The following is a 21546-nucleotide window of genomic DNA, read 5'->3' on the forward strand; positions in this document are numbered from 1 at the left end:
CCCAGTCTTCATCCTCCTCCGCTGGAGGCTAGAACTCTAGCTTTGGGGAGCTCTAGCTCCAAACCCCTGTCCACTCCTTCCTGTAGGATCGCACCTCAAGCAACACACACCAGCTTGACTCACTGACTCTCATCACGGAAGCATTGCTCCAGGGGACGTGGCCTGCCATGTATGTTTATTTATTTATTTAACACTTTATTTAAAGAGGGTAGGCCAATATACAATAAAGTAATTTTCATTTTGCCCTCTGTAGGGACAAAAAACACAATATACATATTATAGGCTTGAGCCATTTACAACAATTTTTTCACTCAGATAAATTTTGTAGGTTTTCTTAAAAATGCCTAAAGAAGCTGAATTTCTGATATGGAATGGCAAGTTATTCCATAGGGTTACCCATCTATACAGAAACGTCCTCTGACCCATGGATGTTTTCCATTTAGTAATGCGTAAATTATTTTTAAGAGAGGAACGTGTACTATACTTGTGGGTTTGGGAGATAGGACTGAACATTTCACTTATATATAAAGGCGCCAAGCCATTGGTTGCCATATACATTACGATACCTAGAAAATATGAAATTCTGTAATCGATAGGCAAGATACTATGTTTTTTGAACAGTTCAAACGACGATTGGCTAAAGTTGTCAGAGGAAATCACACGAACTGCCCTTTTCTGAAGCTTATACACCCGACATAAATTTGATTGACTTGTATTTCCCCATACTATACAGCAATAGTCCAATAACGACTGAATAAATGAAAAATACAATGTTCTTCTGACGGAAATAGGTAAGAAGCTGCAAACTCTCATAAGAACACCAATTCTTTGGCTAAGCTTTTTACAAAGCATATCAACATGATAATCCCATGATAGAGTTTTATCTAAAACCACCCCGAGCGACTTTTCGAAATTGACTGTTTTAATTATTTCACCATTGAAGTTAACCAGAAAATCTTCGCCATTATTATTTAGCCTTTGACGGGATCCAACAAGCATAGATTTTGATTTAGATGTGTTGATTGACATGTAATTGCAATTAACCCAACGCAAAATTGGCCAAACATCATCATTAATGCACTTTGTGACTACATTGATACTTGGTCCAGACGATAACAGAGTTTGATCGTCCGCATACATATCAATGGAACTGTTTTCAAGAAATAATGGTAGGTCATTAATAAATATAGGAAATAATAATGGTCCTAAAATCGAACCCTGTGGTACGCCATGTCGAATATTGACAGCATCCAACTGTTTACCCATCAAATACACAACTTGCTTTCTGTCAGTTAAATAAGAATTAAACCAAACAAGGGAGATTGGAGAAATGCCATAAATTGAGAGCTTATTTAATAATACATGTTTATCTACCATATCAAACGCCTTGCTTAAATCAAGGAAAAGCAAACCACACAATAAGCCATCATCCATATTGCTAAGTAATGCATCGCATAGCTTAATCATAGCTGTATGGCAAGAATGTGATTTCCGAAAACCTGACTGCGATTTAGAAATTAAATCATTACTGTTCAAATAATGGTATAAGTGATCATGCACGTGTTTTTCAAAGATTTTTGAGATTATTGGGAGAAGCGAAATTGGACGAAAATTACACAAGTCCTGGGATCCGCCCTTGTGTAATGGAATAACTTTGGCATGCTTAAACATGTCTGGAAAAATACCTGATGAAATGCTAAGGTTGAATAAATAAACAATACTTTCACAAATGAATGGAGCAGAAATACGCAAAAGTTTAGATTATGTATTGTCAAGGCCAGCTGACTTAGAACTAGATACTGAAAACAGTTGGGCCGCCACATCAATTGCTGGAGTTGCCGATCGTCCTACAGTCTCTGAAACATTTGCAGGAGGTCACACACTACCACTGCTTTGGACAGACAGCACCTCAGTAGTGTCGTACATCAACAAAGAGGGGGCACACATTATCCCTTGTTGTCAAAGCTAGCAGAGGAGATCCTCCTTTGGTGCCTGGTGAACCAAGTGGAGATATGGCTCACCACCTTCTGGAGATGTGCAACAGTGACGCGGACGCCCTCTTGGGACGTATGTGATTTTAGAACATTGAGTGACGGATCCCCCAGTGGGTGATGAATCATCTTTTTTCGTCTCTGGGACAGTCTCTGGATAGATCTGTTTACCAATCACCAGAATGCCAAGCTCTTGGAGAAACTACAACTCCACCTGCACTGGTGGCGCCCAATTGGCCAGTGAAGGTCTGGTCCACAATGTTGCTGAACCTTCTAGTCGAGTCCCCTGGGGCGTTGCCGGATCTTCCGGATCTGTTGTTCCAGCCAGACGGAACTCTGCTGATGAGCCCCAGCTTATTCCATCTTCATGCGTGGATGCTGTAATTAAACCCATACAAGTGCAATGCTTTTTCTTCAGAGTTGTCCAAGTTCCTTGCTTTGGCACAGTTGGAGGCACCAGACGTTTGTACGAGTCCATATGGAGGCTCTATATCGATTGGTGTTATGGAAGGGAGATTGATCATCTCAGTTCCTCTACTATTTGATCAGGGAAAATCTATGTAAACAATTCTTGGATATCGGTCAGTTTTTTTCCCAGAGTCTGCTGGACTGAAACTGGCCTTGAGTTTGGTTATGTTTTAAACTTTTTGCTTGAAGAGGCTGCGCCAAAGGGCTAACGGATCCTCCAGATTGGACTTGTTGGTCCTGGCGGCACTACAATACCCCCCCCCCCCTCAAGCCCATGCAAGAGGCGGACATGAAATACGTCACTATATGACAGTTTTTCCCTTGGCTCTGGAGTCAGGTAGGCGGCATTCAGTGATTAAAGCACTGTCTTTCAGGGACGAATGTGTTTCCTTTATAAACTCACAAGTTGTTTTGAAGACTCGGATAGGCCTTCTTGCCATGAATCAAATCCTAGGGCGTGATTCTGAATCGATCATCATCACACGCCTGACTAACATAGTAGGTATGGAGGACCACCAGGAAAATATTCTATGTTCTGTCCGAGCTCTGAGTTGACACTTTGATCTCACCAAGGCGCAATAGTGTCCTCGACCAAAGTCAGCCTCTATACTTTTTAATGCATTAAAATTGTTGGGCCCTAATTATTATTCAGGCGGCTGGCTTTAGTAAGCCTCCCTAAATTGGGGGGTCTACTCTCGAGGCACCCGGTTCCTGAAGAGTCACCTGATTGGTTGCATCCCAAGACAAGACTTCTTGTTGGTGAATAGTTTTAAATTTCTCTCAGTTTTTTGACAATTTCTGCCTTTTTTGTGTTATTTGCGTTACAGCCATCAGAGCTTCCCCTACTTCCACTGAGCGTGCTACTCTGCCTAACGAGTAATAAATGAAATTTATTATTTCCACGGATTTTCTGGTAAGTATGATTATGTAAACAAACTGCTTTGTACAACCCTACTAGTCATCCCCAAAGTTTGTTAATTTGCATGTGATAGCCACAGTTTCTAGTTTTTTCGCATGCAGATTGGTGCTTCACACTTATTAATATCAAGAATTATGAACACATAGATTGGCCATCTGGCAAGGTTGGGTTGGCCAGCTGGATGCAAACCGTGAATTGGAGGCCATTACTTATAACCTATATCGATATATCAAAACTTCATTTCACCCAGAAGTATATTTGTATTGTGTAGAAATTGATAAATTAAAAAGGGCTCTTGCTTGTATCAGGTGCTCTAGTCATTGACTAGCAATAAAACGGGGTAGATTTGTGGGACTGGAGGTAGAACAGAGAATAAGTAAAATATGTGAATCCCTTGAAATAGAGGATGAATTCCACTTCGTTTTAAAATGCCCTATCTATGGAAACATTAGAAAAATATTATTACTCTCATATACTTGTCTAGCATTAGAAACATTTATTCCATTATGTCAAATAAATGTGACCAAATAATCACAAAACTAGCAATGTTTGTACATAAAACACAAATTCTGAGACAAGAATGTATTAACATGAGGTGACTTTTGACCTCAGGAAAGAATGAGTTATGTATTTATTTGTCCATGTATATTTTGAAATGGGTCTGTGGCCTTTAAGAACAAATAAAGATTCTTGAGTCTTCACTTTACAAAAGATTAGGTTGGGATGGCTATACAGTAAACCCACAACTTATTTGAAGTTCATTGATAAAACGCAACCTTATATCAATATTCTTAAATAAAACAACAGAAAATGATACAACACTGTAATAACTATATTATTTATAAATCTACAAAATAAACGTGTCTAGAAAAATGTGAACTCGAGTTCTGGTATCGAACAAAACCAGCTGGCATTAAAAAGTCATTGACTAGTTTGTTGTCATAAAAACTCCAATTTCATCAAGTTTCACACAATCATTTAAATTGTAAATTAACAGAATTGTCTTCATGGTAACATGTCTGTATGGTAAACATGTATAGTTATACTGGCCGAGTGAATGACAGTGCGAGTAGCTAATCAGCGACTACGTTGCAAATTACTATGCAGATTATTGTTTTTTGTATCTAACAGTACTGTAAGTACCAGTAAACGCCTAAGTTACGTTTTCAAGTGCTGACCATAATTAAAATAATCGTTACTATCTCCCTAATTACTATAAAAATCGCTTTTGTAACCAGTTTCGAACATCATCAGTAGGCAACATTTCAGGGTCATTTGATAATATTTCAGAAACAGTAGGTCCGATGTACGTGAATACACCATTTTCAATGATGACGACTCTGTCTGGTTGTGCATAATACTGTTTGTTGAACTCGTTATTCATGCTGTCCAGTACAATTGGAATCTTCCCTGTGTTTTCGCGGTCTGTTGTGAATGTTTTGTACTCTGTGTCAACTTCTATCAATTTTCTGCAAAAATAATTATTATTATGAATCTTTATATATTCGTGAGTATATGTAAATTGGCAGTGAATGAGTGGGTGATATATATAATGGACTGAAATAAAAACGTAAACAGTACAGTGTAGACATTTCTAATGTATATGTTTACTGAAGTCATTACTGACAGTTAAAGACTGCTACAAATAAAGACGCTAAAAGTAGTTAATGGAGTCACTGCAAAGCTACTTATCAAGTTGTACCTGATTGGCTAACAGTCAGACCAATCAGAGAACAGATTGTTTGTTGGCACATTTTTTCGATGTATCAAATTATGTCTTGTATATATGCTTCGACTCAACTGGGTATAGTAATATGGATCAACGGTTTTCCCCGTGTCGAGTGGTAGATTAAGAAAACTTAAGTAAAACCATTATGCATAAATATTAATATATGCCGGAGTAGAATAAGACCCACCTTGCTGCCTCTGCACGTTCTTCAATGCATACAGCGTTATTGAATGAACTATAATATGAACCCATCCTCCATCCATCTGCAGGATGTGCTTCAGTAATATAGATGAAAAGAAAGTCTACTTTATTCTTGTAGTCACCGAATAAACGATGTAGTGAGCCACTGTGAACTATGGCCTGCAATAATATGTACACAATCAGTATGGATTGCATGTATAACATGTATAAATAAATGTATATGAATTTCAATTTCTGTTATTTCTAACCGGTCATAAAATAATCATAAAATAAATAATAGGATTAACTCACTCTAAGCATTTCTCAGGAAAATGACGATGCTACCATTAAAAGAGGTCTGTTTTTGTGGATGTGTAAAGAGAAGAGTGGAATGGTTGTCATGGTATCCATGGTTACCACCATAACATCTGGGGCAATGTCACCAACCATGTTGCTTCCTTTAATTGACTTAGAGCCATGAGGCATTACTTTATCCAAATAGGACATCACCTGTTTAATGAAACTTATACCAATGACCACGTTCTCGTGTTTATAATAGTAACATTGGCGCGTGATGAAAAAGCAATTCCTAGCTTAGCTGGGTATTTTGATGTGTTTAATATACAGCTTTTTAAAGTACCTAAATTATTGCATATTGATATAATATATTTTGTGTCACGTATAAAACATATGATATTTTCGAACATTCTTGGCGGTATGCTTTTAAGTTTAAATGACGCACGTTTTCCAAATAAGGAAAACATAATGCTTCCGCAACACTTTCAAACACATCAGAGCGGCGTTTTATGGACAGATGAATCTTATTGTTTTCAATGTCAGATTTATAATACTATATTTGACAAGAGATCACATATTAAGTACCCAATTTGGGTAAACTGAACATAACATGAACACAACAATAAAACATGGAAGAATATAAAATAAATATATTAAGTTTAGAATTTAAAATGTTTATATTGTATTATTCCTACATTAGATTATTGTATAGAATGCAACATGGAGTACATAATCATTTCCATGGAAATGTGCTTCGGTATCAATCTTTCAATTGGTAATGCGTGTTCTGAAATTTACGATATTTGTTCAGTTTTTACTTAAAAGTCATTCTGTCATATCAGATATTATTACTTGCTTGTTTGACAAGCTGTAGTGTGATTAATACAATGAACACTGATCTGACATGTGACTTAGCTTATTGACTTTTACGTAGCTAGTGTTTAATAACAATGTGTTTTGCATTATGCAGTAAATAAACTCGACTGCCACCATCATATTGGAACAGTGCACATACGCATTAAGCCCTTCACACGGAAATGACTAATGATTTGTCGATCTAGACTATACTCACTTCTGCATCATTGCCATACCACCGTCTAACTTCTCCCAGGAAATGTTTATCTCCTGTTTCACTCACAACAAAGCCATTTTCCGCAAAAGCTTGTTTTACATTTTCGTGAAGATATTCAGTGATTCTCTTTATAAGAGTCATGGCGTCATCGAATGGGTTAATCAATATATCCGCTCTCTTCTGTGCTTTTTCGTCGTTGAATACTGTCAACAAGTTGTCCAATACCTTTATCACAGTTTCTCTATCTGCCATGATTTGTGCAGCGCAGCTTTGGTCTGTTTGTTCCTGCATTATAACAGAATACTCTTATTAACATAACTTGTTATGTGTGATCTGTAATGTGATTTGTAAAAAAAAATCGTGTGAGAGTGTAAACTTACTTTATATGGCACTGATTTATAAGATTTGAAAATAGTAAATAATTCGATTCGTGTAGACGGATTTCCATATCTTATATTGCAGGTCCCATGCAACAAACATACATCACATGCAATATATACATCAATATAATACAGCCTATGTGACCAACATTGATATGCAAATTTTATATCACTTTGGTAGGAATGTTTTGTCTGTGAACAATACTGTGTGTTAAAATATGTATCCATGTTGACAAGTACTATAGGAGTCGTCTCTTAAACACAAGCCCCTAATCCTTTTTTCAAAAATGTTTGTTTAATTCCCCCAACGTGAGTTAACAGTGGCTTAAATTAACACCAAAATATTGACATGGCCTTGAATATGTGATTTTCTATATTAAATTTCTATATTAAATTACAAACCAAATTATGCAATTCCGTGTTAATTACTCTTCAACTGCTCCCACGCTTTGTATAATTGGAAGGTGATCCAACTTAACACTCTTTGTAAATTTACTTTTCAACTTATCCAACCACGTGTATGAGTAATTTGGATGGCGATCAAACAATGCAAACTCTATAATTGAATTGCTTTCCTACCTACAAATCATATCATTTATAAGACAAGTAATTGTCATGACTATCTTATACCGGGAATACATGGACTATCTACTGACAAACATTGCACTTTACTAAGATTATAGCGGTCATTGCAGCAGCGAGGAAGTTTAATAGAACAAAACTAAGCGATGTATGTGCAGTTAATGGTACAAACCTGAGAACATGTCTGTGGTTCGCCACATCCAATCACTATACACTGTAACAGTACTGCTAACCAAAACTGTACACTCCATGGCACCATACTTGAATTTATCTGCAATATAAATCATTCGATAACAATATACATCAATCTATTACTTTTATAAGTCAGTGTATACTAGTGACATGAGATATACGTGAAATTTGTATAATTATTTACGATATATCACTACTTATTGCAGAAATAGACTTTATGAATGACCTATGAAGGTCCCACATCGTTTGCTTGGGCACTGCAGTTCTATAACAGCAATAATTATAGCTAGCCGTTCCATGTTGTGACTGAAAGAGTGCATTATAGTTAAACACTTAAAGGGCATTTTAAATATGCTTCTAAAATGCAACTTCTGGAATAAATTCTTGATGGTGATATGAAGAGATTCACCTTAGAGTCTCAAGAACCAGTGTTGTAGCATATTGTAGCATAGTTGTGGAACTGATTTTAAACAATCACTCACATACAAATTACGGTATACCGTGTCTATGGTTTGTACGTCAAAGTTAACCTGATGGTCACTAGCTGATTTTAGGGCATAAGCAGCATAACTTGGAGATCGCGTCACCCAAAGGGGTGTACCAACATTATGTAACAACATATGGTCTACAGGATCTTTGGATAAAACACCATCTTCAAAAAAACCTCAAAGCATCATAATCTGTAGTTTGAATTTAACTTGATGGAAATCTACCAATAGAACAATTGATTCTTAGCAGAATATTATCAGAACACCAACCAACGAATTATTATATGGCAGATTATTGCATGAACATAAATTATGAATAACCTAATGGTGCTTCATGGAATAATTAGTTTACCGTGGTTATAAATATGCTGAGTCATGAAATAAGTCAAAGTAAGTCAAAGCTCAACAGAAGGTGAAAGTTCAACGCCACATTTATATGACGTGTCGAGTTCAATATACAAATTATACATATAAAATATACATACGTGGTTACTGTATTCTGACGGAGAGTGAGGAGGATGTGGAAACGGACGTCTCCCAGTGGCCCACAGTGCAAAGTCTACCGTTCTATACGGATTGTATCCGGATCAGGGGTTGTATTGTGCACTCAGGTTGTTAATGTGCAGGAGGTCATATCCGGGGTCATATTTCCATACGCGATTGTATTCATATTGTTATTATTTATTGTAGCCACAATATAGTAAATTGACACGAACAAAAAAAATTTATCCTAATTTCATATACTCACATTTTCCTTTGGCGTGCCTTGAAGAGGGGGCGTGAAACCATTTACCATTGCATGTCAACGACAATAGAACTTACTAGTTACTATTTAGGGAAAGTACATCTCAAAATGAGACTGTTTGTATGTAGCATAGATAATATGTGCATTATAAAATACAAGAGCCCTGCACACATCAAGCAGTATATTGAGAATAGGACGATACACTTGAAAACTAGGACGAATCTGTAAAAGAAATAACTTGTACGATGACTACATGATAGAATCTCATTGGAGTGAATGTGAATGTATGGAAAGCCACATCTATCTTAGGTCGTGAAATATTATGTATGTATTATATGTGTATTTATCATGTTATGTAGTGTATTTATCCTGTTATGTAGTACATTTATCACCTGTGAGTGGAATGGGCCGACTTTGTTTGTACCGCACTTGAAAAACAAAATATTGGAAACTAATACCAAGTTGGCCGTTACAGGGAATGCATTCCATATAAAGAGAGGTCTTAGTTCAGTTAATGGAAGGTAAAGAAGTAGAGCACCAATACAGGCAGCAAGCACACAATTTTGACCTATAGTTTGTGTTGACAGTTGACAGGAAAACACAGTTTTGAAGTGTTGGTAGGCAAACTTTCATAGGCAGGGAGACGACCCAATATGGTGGTCATGCCAATGAGACAACTATTGCTCCCTATCTTTAGTCAAGCATAGCCACAGGATCAAGTATGACATCCAATCACTGTTGGTGATGGAACCATTGTCAATGAACCCATTGGTGGTGGTGTAAGAATGATTTATCAATAGCGTGACCACCAACCTGCTTTTTATTCACACATTTTCGTGATTGACAAGAGCAGCAAATTTCTTAGCGTCACAACCTCTGAAAGACTCAACAACATCAGTTACAGTTGTATACAAATGCAAAGTAACAGATAAGTCAACCCTAGAGTTTGTTCCTTTGCATGTGATAGCCATAGTTTTTAGTTTGTTCAAATGCAGATTCACACTTATTAATGTCAGAATTCTAAACACAGAGCTTGAACAGGTGTAAAGATTTGGAATTTTGAAGGTTAGAATGGATTGGCCAAGCTGGATGCAAACCATGAATTGAAAGTCGGTATCTATAACTCCTACTTTACAAAGGATTTGGTTGGGATGGCTATACAATTAACTCATAGCGTGTGTATGCGCCGACCACCGCCCTCTAAACATTTTGGGAAATTCTTTGGCAGTTTGGATTTATGTATTGGAAACAAATGCATGCAGAGGTAACATGCGTCCAACGAAATAGGAAGCCATCGAATTAAATGTATTCAAGTTTATTCATAAAACGAAACCCTTTATCAATATGTTTAAATAAAACATTGTTTACAATATTATTTATTATTTATAAATCTACAAAATAAACGTGTCTAGAAAAATATAAAGTCGAGCTCTGGCATCGAACAAAACCAGCTGGCATTAAAAAGTCATTGACTAGTTTGTTGTCATAAAAACTCCAATTTTATCAAGTTTCACACAATTATTTAAATTGTAAATTAACAGAGTTGTGTTCATTGTAACATATCTGTATAGTAAATATGTATAGTTATACTGGCCGAGTGAATGACAGTGTGAGTAGCCAATCAGCAACTACGTTGCAGCTGGCATTTTTGCATTAATGAGGGACAAGCAAATTACTATGCAGATTATTGTTTTTGTATCTATCAGTACTGTAAGTTAATAACACGAGTAATCAGCCAACTTGAAGTGATGTTTCGAAGTGCTTACCATTAATGAAAAGAAATACACTAATTATGGTATATCAATTAAATTTGAATATGTAAATGAGCTGATGTAGAAATATCCATGAATCAGAATAATATATGATCGAGCTTTATTTTCTAAATGATATTATGCCCTTTAACCAGTATTTTATTGACCTGATTATGTATTGTAGTTGTCAAATTTCTAACATGTCATTGGACTGATGATTACTGGTAATGTGACCGTATATGTTGTTTCTCTCTATGCAATATGGGATGATAAATAATGTGGTATATGATGATTTATATAAATTCAATAATATAACAATTCACACATTAATAAATTATCAGAATAAGCAAATATAAAAGATGATATTGTTACTATCTCCCTAATTACTATAAAAATCGCTTTTGTAACCAGTTTCGAACACCATCAGTTGGCAACATTTCAGGGTCATTTGATAGTACTTCAGAAACAGTATTTCCGATGTACGCGAATACCCCATTTTCAATGATGACGACTCTGTCTGGTTGTGCATAATACTGTTTGTTGAACTCGTTATCCATGCTGTCTAGTACAATTGGAATCTTCCCTGTGTTTTCTCGGTCTGTTGTGAATGTGTTGTACTCTGTGTCAACTTCTATCAATTTTCTGCAAAAATAAATATTATTATGAATCTTTAGCATATATTCGTGAGTACAGATAAAGTAGCAATCACAATAAAAACGTAAACAAGACAGTGTGGACATTTCTAATGTATATGTTTACTAAAGTCATTACTGACAGTTAATGGACTCCTACGAAGACGCAAAAGGTAGTTAATAGAGTCATTGAGTAGCCAATAATAAGGTTGTACCTGATTGGCTAACAGTTAGACCAATCAGAAAACCGATTGTTTGTTGGCACATCTTTTCGACGTATCAGTTATGTCTTGTATATATGCTTCGACTCAACTGAGTATAGTAATATGGATCAACGGTCTTCCCCGTGGCGACTAGTAGATTGAGACAACTGTTATGTATTGATATTAATATATGCCGCAATAGAATAAGACCCACCTTGCTGCCTCTGCACGTTCTTCAATACATACAGCGTTATTGAATGAACTATAATATGAACCCATTCTCCATCCATCTGCAGGATGTGCTTCAGTAATATAGATGAAAAGAAAGTCTACTTTATTCTTGTAGTCACCGAATAAACGATGTAGTGAGCCACTGTGAACTATGGCCTGCAATGATATGTACTCAGTCAGTATGGATTGCATATATAACGCATATGAATAAATATATATGAATTCTCAGTTCTGTTATTTTCAACCAGTCATAATATAATAAAATAATAAAATAAATAATAAGATTAACTCACTCTAAGCATTTGTCAGGAAAATGACGATGCTGCAATTAAAAGAGGTCTGTTTTTGTGGATATGTAAAGAGGAGAGTGGAATGGTTGTCATGGTATCCATCGTTACCACCATAACATCTGGAGCAGTATCCCCAACCATGTTGCTTCCTTTTATTGACTTAGAGCCATGGGGCATTACTTTATCCAAATAGGACATCACCTGTTTAATGAAACTTATACCAATGACCACGTTCTCGTATTTATAATAGTAACATTGGCGCGTGATAGTGGAGCAATTCCTAGCTTAGCAGGGTATTTTGATGTGTGTATTATATAGCTTTTAAAAGTATCCAAATTATTGCATATTAATATAATAATATATTTAGTATCTAATTTGGGTAAACTGAACATAACACAAGCACAACAATAAAACATGAACGAATATAAAATAAATATATTAAGTTTACGATTTATAATGTCCATAATAACCTTGTGTAGATTGTTGGCAATACAACCATCGTTTGTACTTAGTGGATAAAATACTCTCATCACATATAGAAATAGCATTTAGGAATTGGAATAGCGCATTTATATTGTATTATTCCTACATTATATCAGCGCATAGATTGCAACATAGAGTACATAATCATTTCCATGGAAATGTGCTTCGGTTTCAATCTTTCAATTGCTAATGCGTGTTCTGAAATTGATGATACTTATTCTAATTTTATTTTAAAGTTATTCTGTCGTATCAGATATTATTACTTGCCTGTTTGTGTATACCTACAATTTGACTCCCAAATGTGATATGTATCGTGTCTAATTTACTATTAAATAGCTTCTGTATGAAAATTGTAAATGTATGAGTTGTTTACCAAGTAATTGTCATTTTTTTTTTTCATGTTTGATTTTTGACGAGCTGTCCAAAACATATTTTGGCAGTGTAATTTATACATCTGACATGTGATTTGGCTTATTGACTTTTACGTAACTAATGTTTAATAACAATGTTTTTTGCATTGTGCAGTAAATAAACTCGACTACCACCACTATATTGAAAATGTGCGACCTTTCCAGAAAGTCCACCTGTTACCTATCGCCATGTGTGTCATCATCTGTTTACGGCTTATGAATTTGCATATCGATTATGTATTGTGTAAGTACGTTATACGTTATCGGTGATATTTGATCCTCGTGTTATTCGTTTGACGTCCAGGGGAACAGTGCATATACGCATTGGGCCCTTCATACGGAAATGACTAATGATTTGTCGATCTAGACTATACTCACTTCTGCATCATTGCCATACCACCGTCTAACTTCTCCCAGGAAATATTTATATCCTGGTTCACGCACATCAAGGCCATTTTCTGCAAAAGCTTGTTTGACATTTTCGTGAAGATATTCAGTGGTTCTCTTCATAAGTTTCATGGCGTCTTCGAATGGGTTAATTAATATATCTGCTCTCGCCTGTGCTTTTTCGTCGTTGAATACTGTCAACAAGTTATCCAATACCTTTATCACAGTTTCTCTATCTGCCATGATTTGTGCAGCGCAGCTTTGGTCAGTTTGTTTCTGTATTATGATAGAATGCTCTTATTAACCACAACCCCTCAACACCGTATGGAGGGACTGCGTATTAACATAATTTTTGGTGTGATCTCAATCTGATTAAAACAAGATCCTAGTTTGGGCTTTTTTTTTTTTGTTAAAATAATATCATTCATATTTTTTTCATATATTCTATTATTTGTTTAAAAATGTATTTTCTGGTATTTTTTTAAGTTTTGGTAATCGCGAAAGCCCTCGCGATTACCAAAACTTAAAAAAATACCAGCAAATAAATTTAAAAAAAAAAAAAAAAAAAAGCCCAAACTAGGAGGATCTTATTTTAATCAGATTGGTGTGATCTGTAATAAGTGGTATAACATTTTCGTGTGAAAAGTGTAAAAATCTGTAAAAAAGTAAACTTACTTTATATGCCACAAATTCATAAGATTTGAAAATAGTAACTAATTTGATTCGTATAGACGGATTTCCATATCTTATATTGCAGGTGCCATGCAACAAACATATATCACATGCAATATATACATCAATATAATACAGCTATATGTGACCAACATTGATATGCAAAATTTTATATCACGTTGGTAGGAATGTTTTGTCTGTGAACTATACTGTGTGTTAAAATATGTTTCCATGTTGACTAGTACTATAGGAATCGTCTTTTAAACACAAGCCTCTAAAATGTTCGTTCAGTTCCCCCAACTTAAGTTAACAGTGGCTTAGCACCAAAGTATGGATATAGCCTTGAAAACTGTCATTTTCCATATTCCAAATTCTTGGTATTACAAACCAAATTCCGCAACTCCGTGTAGAGTTATCACTTTCCAACTTTATTTACTTTCCAACTGCTCCCACCCTTTGTATAATTGGGAAGCGACTCAACTTAACACACTTTCTAATTACTTCATCCTAGTTTCGGTTGTAGTTTGCAGGGTCGACCCATCTTTCGAAATTTACATGTGAACTTGGCGATCTATACACACAATGCGAACTCTATAATTGAATTGAACTACTTACATATCATACCTACAAATTATATCATATCAGTAATTTCGTGACTAACCCTTCCGTGATGGGTACATAGACTTTCTACCGAAAACATTGTACTTGTATTTACTATGAACATAGCGGTCGTTGTAGCAGCGGGGAAGTTTAATATAAAAAAACTACGTGATATATGTGTAGGCAATTGAACAAACCTGCGAACATGTTTGTGATTCTCCACATCCAATCACTATACACTGTAACAGTACTGCTAAACAAAACAGTATACTCCATTGTGCCATACTTTGCTTGTGAATTTATCTGCAATAAAAATCATCCGATAACAATATACAACAATATGTTACTTTTATAAATCAGTGCATACTAGTGGCATGAGATTTACGTGAAATTTGTATAAATACTTTATTAATTACTATGATTATATTATTAGAAATAGCCTTTATGACTGACCCATAAACGTCTTGGGGTACTGTAGATCTATAACGCCAATAACTACTACACCTAGCCATTCAATGGTGTGAATGAAAGTGTACAAAAAGCTCTCTGATATTAAAGTACTTATTCAAACTATGCAAGGCATAACATAGAAGACACAAGACAAATGCACTTGAAAATTTTTCATAAGCTTCTGAAATGCAACTTCTGAAAACAAGTAGTCAGAAAAAATGGAATAAAGGATGGATGGGCAGGCTTTTCTTAAAGAATCTGAAAAAAGAAGGGAACTCAATAGTGAGTTTTAAAAATGTCTGCCTATACAAATTATTGGGAGGCCAGCAAGAAAGACAATCTTCTAGAAGGTTGCTGGCTCATGGTAAATGTGTGGCTTTTAGATCAAACTCAAAGTGACTTCTGAGAACCATAACTACCATGCTGCTGAAACAATTATCACAACCTCTATCCATACACTAACTGTGCTCATGTCACTGAGTACGTCATTTTACTTGCCCTGCCAGGAATGACCCCATAGGCGGGCAGTAACAACAGAAGTAAATATCTCCAAACAATGGATAGGAACCTCTGAACAGAACAGAAATCGGCAATGAAAAACTCAATTCTCCGTATTGTATCCGCAGCACAAATACTATGACGTCTAACCGAGTCATTGCATTGCCTGATAAAAACGTCATGTGCATGACATTGCAGAACTGAGAATTAGGGTAAACATAATGATGAGATGTAGAGACTGGTCACAAGCATTAGTTTGGTAGCATATTGTAGCATAGTTGGAACAGTAATCTACATAGAAACTATGGTATACTGTGTAGGTTGTACATCGACGTTGTTTAGAGTATAAGAAGCATAACTTGGAGATAATTTCTTCCAAAAGTTCTTTTAGTTGTATTCTCATTGTGCTATGGAAACCCCTACTAAATCGCAAATTTATGCATATTATTAGTTTTTCTCAAAAATAGATTGATAATAAACAAAACATGTCACCATACTGATGAATGGTACTAAAATGCTGATTGGCCTTGGTACGAAAGTAGTTAAATTATGACCACTTGATAATGATTGCACCTTCTAAGCCGTGACCATGATTTAACTATTACTTCTGTCGTTTAACGTGAATATCATTTTTAAAAGTCAATGTACAAAATATGAAATGTTGTTCTCAACAAACCCTATCATTATCCTAAGTACGTACTCTTTAGAGGCGATTTATTGTTCATGGTCGGAGCCACAGCCGAGATGATGGATATGTTACTGTTATCGCAGCATAAAGATGAGAGCATGCTGAGTCCTATCATTCCCAAGAGGAAAAGAGCCACAATGTGATAGGGGCGACACAAATCCAATTAAGACTGTTATGGCAAGTTACGTTTATTTTTTTAAATATGAAAACCGACACACTGAAATGAACAGATTCTGTCCTGAATGAATGTCACCAGGTTCAAATCCGGGGTCTAAATATGAGTTAATTTTCACAGTGAAACATTGTCGATGCACAGAACAGGATGAAAAACATGCAAAATGTAAGAATTGTCTAGTAAACAAACGAGATCGACTGTGGCTATAAACTACCTTATCTTACTTAAAGCTATTGTCACGCGATTTATTACACGCAATATATTTTTAAATGAAAGAAAGAAAAAGGAAAATTACTATAAAATACCGTTATGTAATTTAAGGCTTGAGAGTGTGTCCCCTGCAGTAAATATGGATATCCTCTGGAAAATGTTATGACATTTTCACATATCGTATATCGTATTAGCTGATAAAATTGCTGACTTGGCCATTATTGTGATAAGAGTAATAAATGGCGATACTAAATGGAGTAAATATCGGCAAAGAGTCAGCTCAATATTTGACCTGTATAACCTGTTAGAACATCATTAATTATTGTCCAGCTAAAATATCTGTTTCTACCAGTCAGATTGTTTGTTTAATCTTGTGGCCAAATTGCCGCATGAAAAGAAATTATAAATATTTTAACCTAATATAGTGCTTCATGAAATATAAATATGCTGAGTCATGAAGTAGGTCAAGGTAAAGAAGGAAGCGACAGAAGCTGAAAGTCAACGCCACATTTATAAAAGTTAAACGTGTCGAGTTCAGATGCAAATTCTGTAAAATATACATACGTGGACACCGTATTCTGAGGGAAGAGTGAGGAAGATGTCGTAACAGATACGTACCCCATTGACTCGCTGCAGCCGTGGCCTACAGTGCAAAGTCTACTGTTCTACTTTTCTCACGTGATATACCTTGTAGGTACCATTGGTTATACTTTATTGTGCACTCAGGTTGTTAATGTGCAGAAGGTCATATCCGAAGTCCTATGTCCACACGCGATTGTATTCATATATTATTTATTCTCAATATAGTAAATTGTCACGTAAAATAGGAATTCATTCTACTTTCGTATCCCCACATTTTTATTTGGGGTGCCTTTGAGAGGGGACATGAAACTATTTGCTATTCCATGTCAACAGCAAACTAGTTCGATTTTATATATATAGGGAAAGTACACCTCAAAATGAGACTGTATGTAGCTTAGAAAATATGTGCATTCTAAAATACAAGAGCCCTACATACACAAACAGTCTATTGGAATTAGGACGATACTCTTGAAAACTAGGACGAATCTGTAAAAAAAACTTGTACGATGACTACATTATAGAACATCATTGGGGTGAATGCGAATGCAACAATTGTCGTCATATACTATTTGTAAACCAAATCCCCCCAAAATAATTAAATAAATTGCACCTTGAATTAAAAAACAAGCCAAGAACATACTTTATGGAAGTTTGATAAACATTTCTAAATATAAATGTTAATGACAACACAGATACACTACTTTATTTTTGTGACGTGGGAAATATTGTTGTATTACTAATTATTACTAAAGGAATACTCAAAACAACGGAACACGGTCTACACAACGAGTCAACTCAACGTTTCCAGGATTAACATTGCCTCATAACACTATGTACCTAGACATATATAGTCTGGCTAGGTACTTGTGATGCAGTACCTTATATCCCTACACACGATGAAGCTTATAATAACGGTTCATTAAAATATGTGGTATATAACCTTTTAATTAATTACTTTGCAATTAAAAACCTGGTGTTATAATCAGCTACTGTCAGGCGTCAATGGAAATGTGACACGGATTTCTCGCATACATGGGGGTGTCAGCAAAATAGTAGATTCTAGACCCAGGATTGTGCTTACGTGAAACTTTTATTGGCTGAGTTGCACGACTGAGTTGCACACCGTCAATCATGAAGACAGATACACAGGAGGTTCACATGAAATAAAAACAAAAGCTAAAATAATACATATCCTCCATGAATCGAGATTATTCATATGAATTATTTGCCCACAATCGTTTATTTTTTATTTTAAGTTGCGAATGATATGTTTTTTAGCGCGTGATCGACACTATTGTAGAATAATAAATAAGTCCAAGTATATCCTACGGCCCTCGTTCAAATTCTCATACTCACCTCGATCCGTGATCTAACCGATTTAGCACTGGCCAGAGAAAAGATTCGCATTAGCCAATCAAATGATAACATTTTGACAGCAATCAAACTTGTGAAATAACATTTTAGTACATTATGTTACATTTTGTCAAAATGTTGCAACAATGACTTACGTGCTGCCAGTAGAATCGAGCGTAGCTCAATGTATACTTTGTATCTGATCTTGGTGTTACAAATAAATTGTTGCAATGAAAATCCTTTGTTTTCTTGCGTTTTTTCATCCGCGATCTAAGTGAATTCGTGGTGAAATAGAACCACACTTTATCGCCACTCTGATTGGTCGAGGGTTGCTGGCCATGTGCTAATATGTATCATATCGAACGTTATGTAGTTGTTTAGTGTAGTTGTCAACACTGAGAGTGTAAGAACAATCGTAAAAGTGCAAAATAACTCCCTCTATGGGACAATGTATTGTAAATTGCAATGTTAACTGTATGTTGTTATGTGTTCAAGACATCGTTGTTGCAAAACACGAGATCTGAGGGATACTATACTGGTACATAGATTGCTGGGAAAGATTGACTGAGCGATGCGTGTTCTGGGAAACTGGCAATGGGTCATCCGATTTAACGGGAAAGTAATTACTAAAGTAGAGGGCGACAATTTATATCTCAAAAGTATGGTGTATTTTAAGTCTAATCGGACCGGAAGTGGAAATGTCTTACTACTCTAAATATCCAAACATATATTAGTAAGGTAGTATAGTATAAACACAGTCCCTCTATCCTGTGAAAATATAAAGTAAATCACAATAGCTATTGACACAAATGTACAGACCAATGCATGTTCTGTTGTATACCTTCACCAGACAGTATATTTTGCAGACTGTGTCATCCAGAAATATTGTGAATGTGTATTCATGGCTTTTGGTCAGTGTTGTTACAACCCTACGCCATGTGACTGCAAGACATCCAGTCTGACCCAACTGGAGCAAGGTTATTGATTTATTACATGTAAAATAGCTCGGCACAAACTCTGGTTCTGGTGTGTGTTCCGGATTCCTTGTGTCTGTGTCCCTTGTCTGACATTGTCAAACCTACCAGGTGCATGATAGAGATGATCTACCAGACCCTGTATTTGACAGTATTGGCAATACACCTTGAATTCAATGCAAACATTTAATACACAAACATAACAAAATTGGGAAAGCACAGGTATGTTCTTCTACATAAATGCCTACACCATGAATAATCTTGATGTGAACAGACATAATTTTAATGATGATGCCTCCCCGTAAATGAAGTAAATAGACCTTTAACATTTAAATACAGAAAACACAACCTAGCTAAGGTAAGAACCTTCAGGGTAAAGGTAAGTACCTGAAAATATCCTGGTAAATCCCTAAGGCCAACTGAGTGTGGCAGTAGCATAAGTGTTCTGGTGCACTGAGGAACCAGAGCCCCCATTGGTGTCATCATGCTGACCCACTCCATCATCAGTTTCTGAAGTGTAGGCATTGGCTTACAAATATATACCCCTGATTCTGTTTCAGCATTTGACCAAATTATGGAATACACCAACTGTGGCGACTACCTCAGTCCCTCAAATTTAGAGTTGTCTCTAACTGCGACCTGCCTACATTTACAGTACACCCCTAGCAATCTCAGGAATGACAAGTGTTCATCTAGAGTATCCCTCAGTTGATGATGGAGAAACCAGTCGTTTATGTACATGTATAACAAGATTTCCAGAATGTGGAGCAAAGGTCAAACTCAGAAGTACTCAAAATAATTTTGCAACACAAATTGGTGTACAAGTTCACCCAGAAGTACAGTCTGCACAACTGTAACTGATAGAGCAATGATCAAACTGCTTTGACTTACCGTGATGTAATACAGGAATTTTTGGAATTCTGTTTTCAATTCTATATTCCCTGAAAATATTGTACTTGTTTGCCAATGAAAGCCATCTATTTTTTTAATGTGAACAAAAAATGTGTTTTGCAACATTAAACTGGAGATTACCCAAGAACATCTATGAACCAAATTTCAATGAAATGTGATGATTATGCAATTAGTATGAGGGGCGTTCAATAAGTAATGCCCCTGACCCCTTTCCCATAGCAGGAGATTAATGAAACAGTTATTAGTCTTACTGTACATAGGAACCACCCAGAGTTATGCATTTCTCCCATAGTTTGAATGCAGCTCTGGACGCCGTTTTTGTAGAACACTTAAGGTTGGTCCTCCAACCACGTCGTAACTTCAGAAATCAAGGCTGCATCATCTGGTAAATGCTTTCTTTTCAAAAACAACTTCATGGCTGGGAAGAGATGAAAGTCAGAGGGTGCAAGGTCAGGAGAGTAAGGGGATGGGGAAGGATTTCATAGCCACATGTCCGTGCTTCTGATCTGGCGACATGCGAGTTGTGAACCAGAGGGTTGTCCTGCAGGAGGAGGATACCTTTGCTGGTCTTGCCCTGCGTGTGACGACTGTGAGCATGACCTTGCCAGCGGAGGGCAACACTCTTGCCTTCTTTGGAGGTGGTGAGTCCAAGTGCATCCACTGCATTGACTGGGCTTTGGTTTCTGGATCATAGTGATGGACCCATGTTTCATCCTGTGTGATCAGTCTTTTGAAACACTTTGACTCATCTTCTTGGCACATCTCTAAATTCATTCTTGAGTACTCAGCGCATTCTTGCTTCTGGAAAGATGTGAGCAACCTGGGAGTCCATCTGGCAGACACCTTATACATATGCAAATGTCATGAATGATAGTTACCACAGACCCTGTACTAATCTTGATCTCTTGGGCTATTTGGCGAACAGTAATGCATCAATCTTCCAAAATGGCTGCCTCAATATGACAGACAGATGCCTCATCATTGGCAGAAGAGGGAGGACCA

At 36.2% G+C, this 21546-nt stretch overlaps 1 protein-coding gene and 1 pseudogene across 1 annotated transcript; both read right to left on the bottom strand.

Annotated features, from left to right (window-relative positions):
• Window positions 1-3851: 3851 nt before the first annotated feature.
• On the bottom strand, window positions 3852-8935 carry LOC100367138 (type I iodothyronine deiodinase). Its single transcript, XM_085495947.1, has 6 exons — window positions 8784-8935; window positions 7791-7889; window positions 6657-6941; window positions 5600-5797; window positions 5295-5467; window positions 3852-4847 (listed from the first exon to the last, which is right to left on the bottom strand). The coding sequence occupies exons 2-6, from the start codon at window positions 7875-7877 to the stop codon at window positions 4592-4594; spliced, it is 999 nt and encodes a 332-aa protein (XP_085352073.1). The 5' UTR covers window positions 7878-7889; window positions 8784-8935; the 3' UTR covers window positions 3852-4591.
• Window positions 8936-11180: 2245 nt separating this feature from the next.
• Window positions 11181-14986, bottom strand: LOC144359852 (thyroxine 5-deiodinase-like; annotated as a pseudogene).
• Window positions 14987-21546: the final 6560 nt, after the last annotated feature.

Source organism: Saccoglossus kowalevskii, chromosome 1 (genome assembly GCF_978046115.1).
Source record: "Saccoglossus kowalevskii chromosome 1, keSacKowa6.1, whole genome shotgun sequence".
NCBI lineage: Eukaryota > Metazoa > Hemichordata > Enteropneusta > Harrimaniidae > Saccoglossus > Saccoglossus kowalevskii.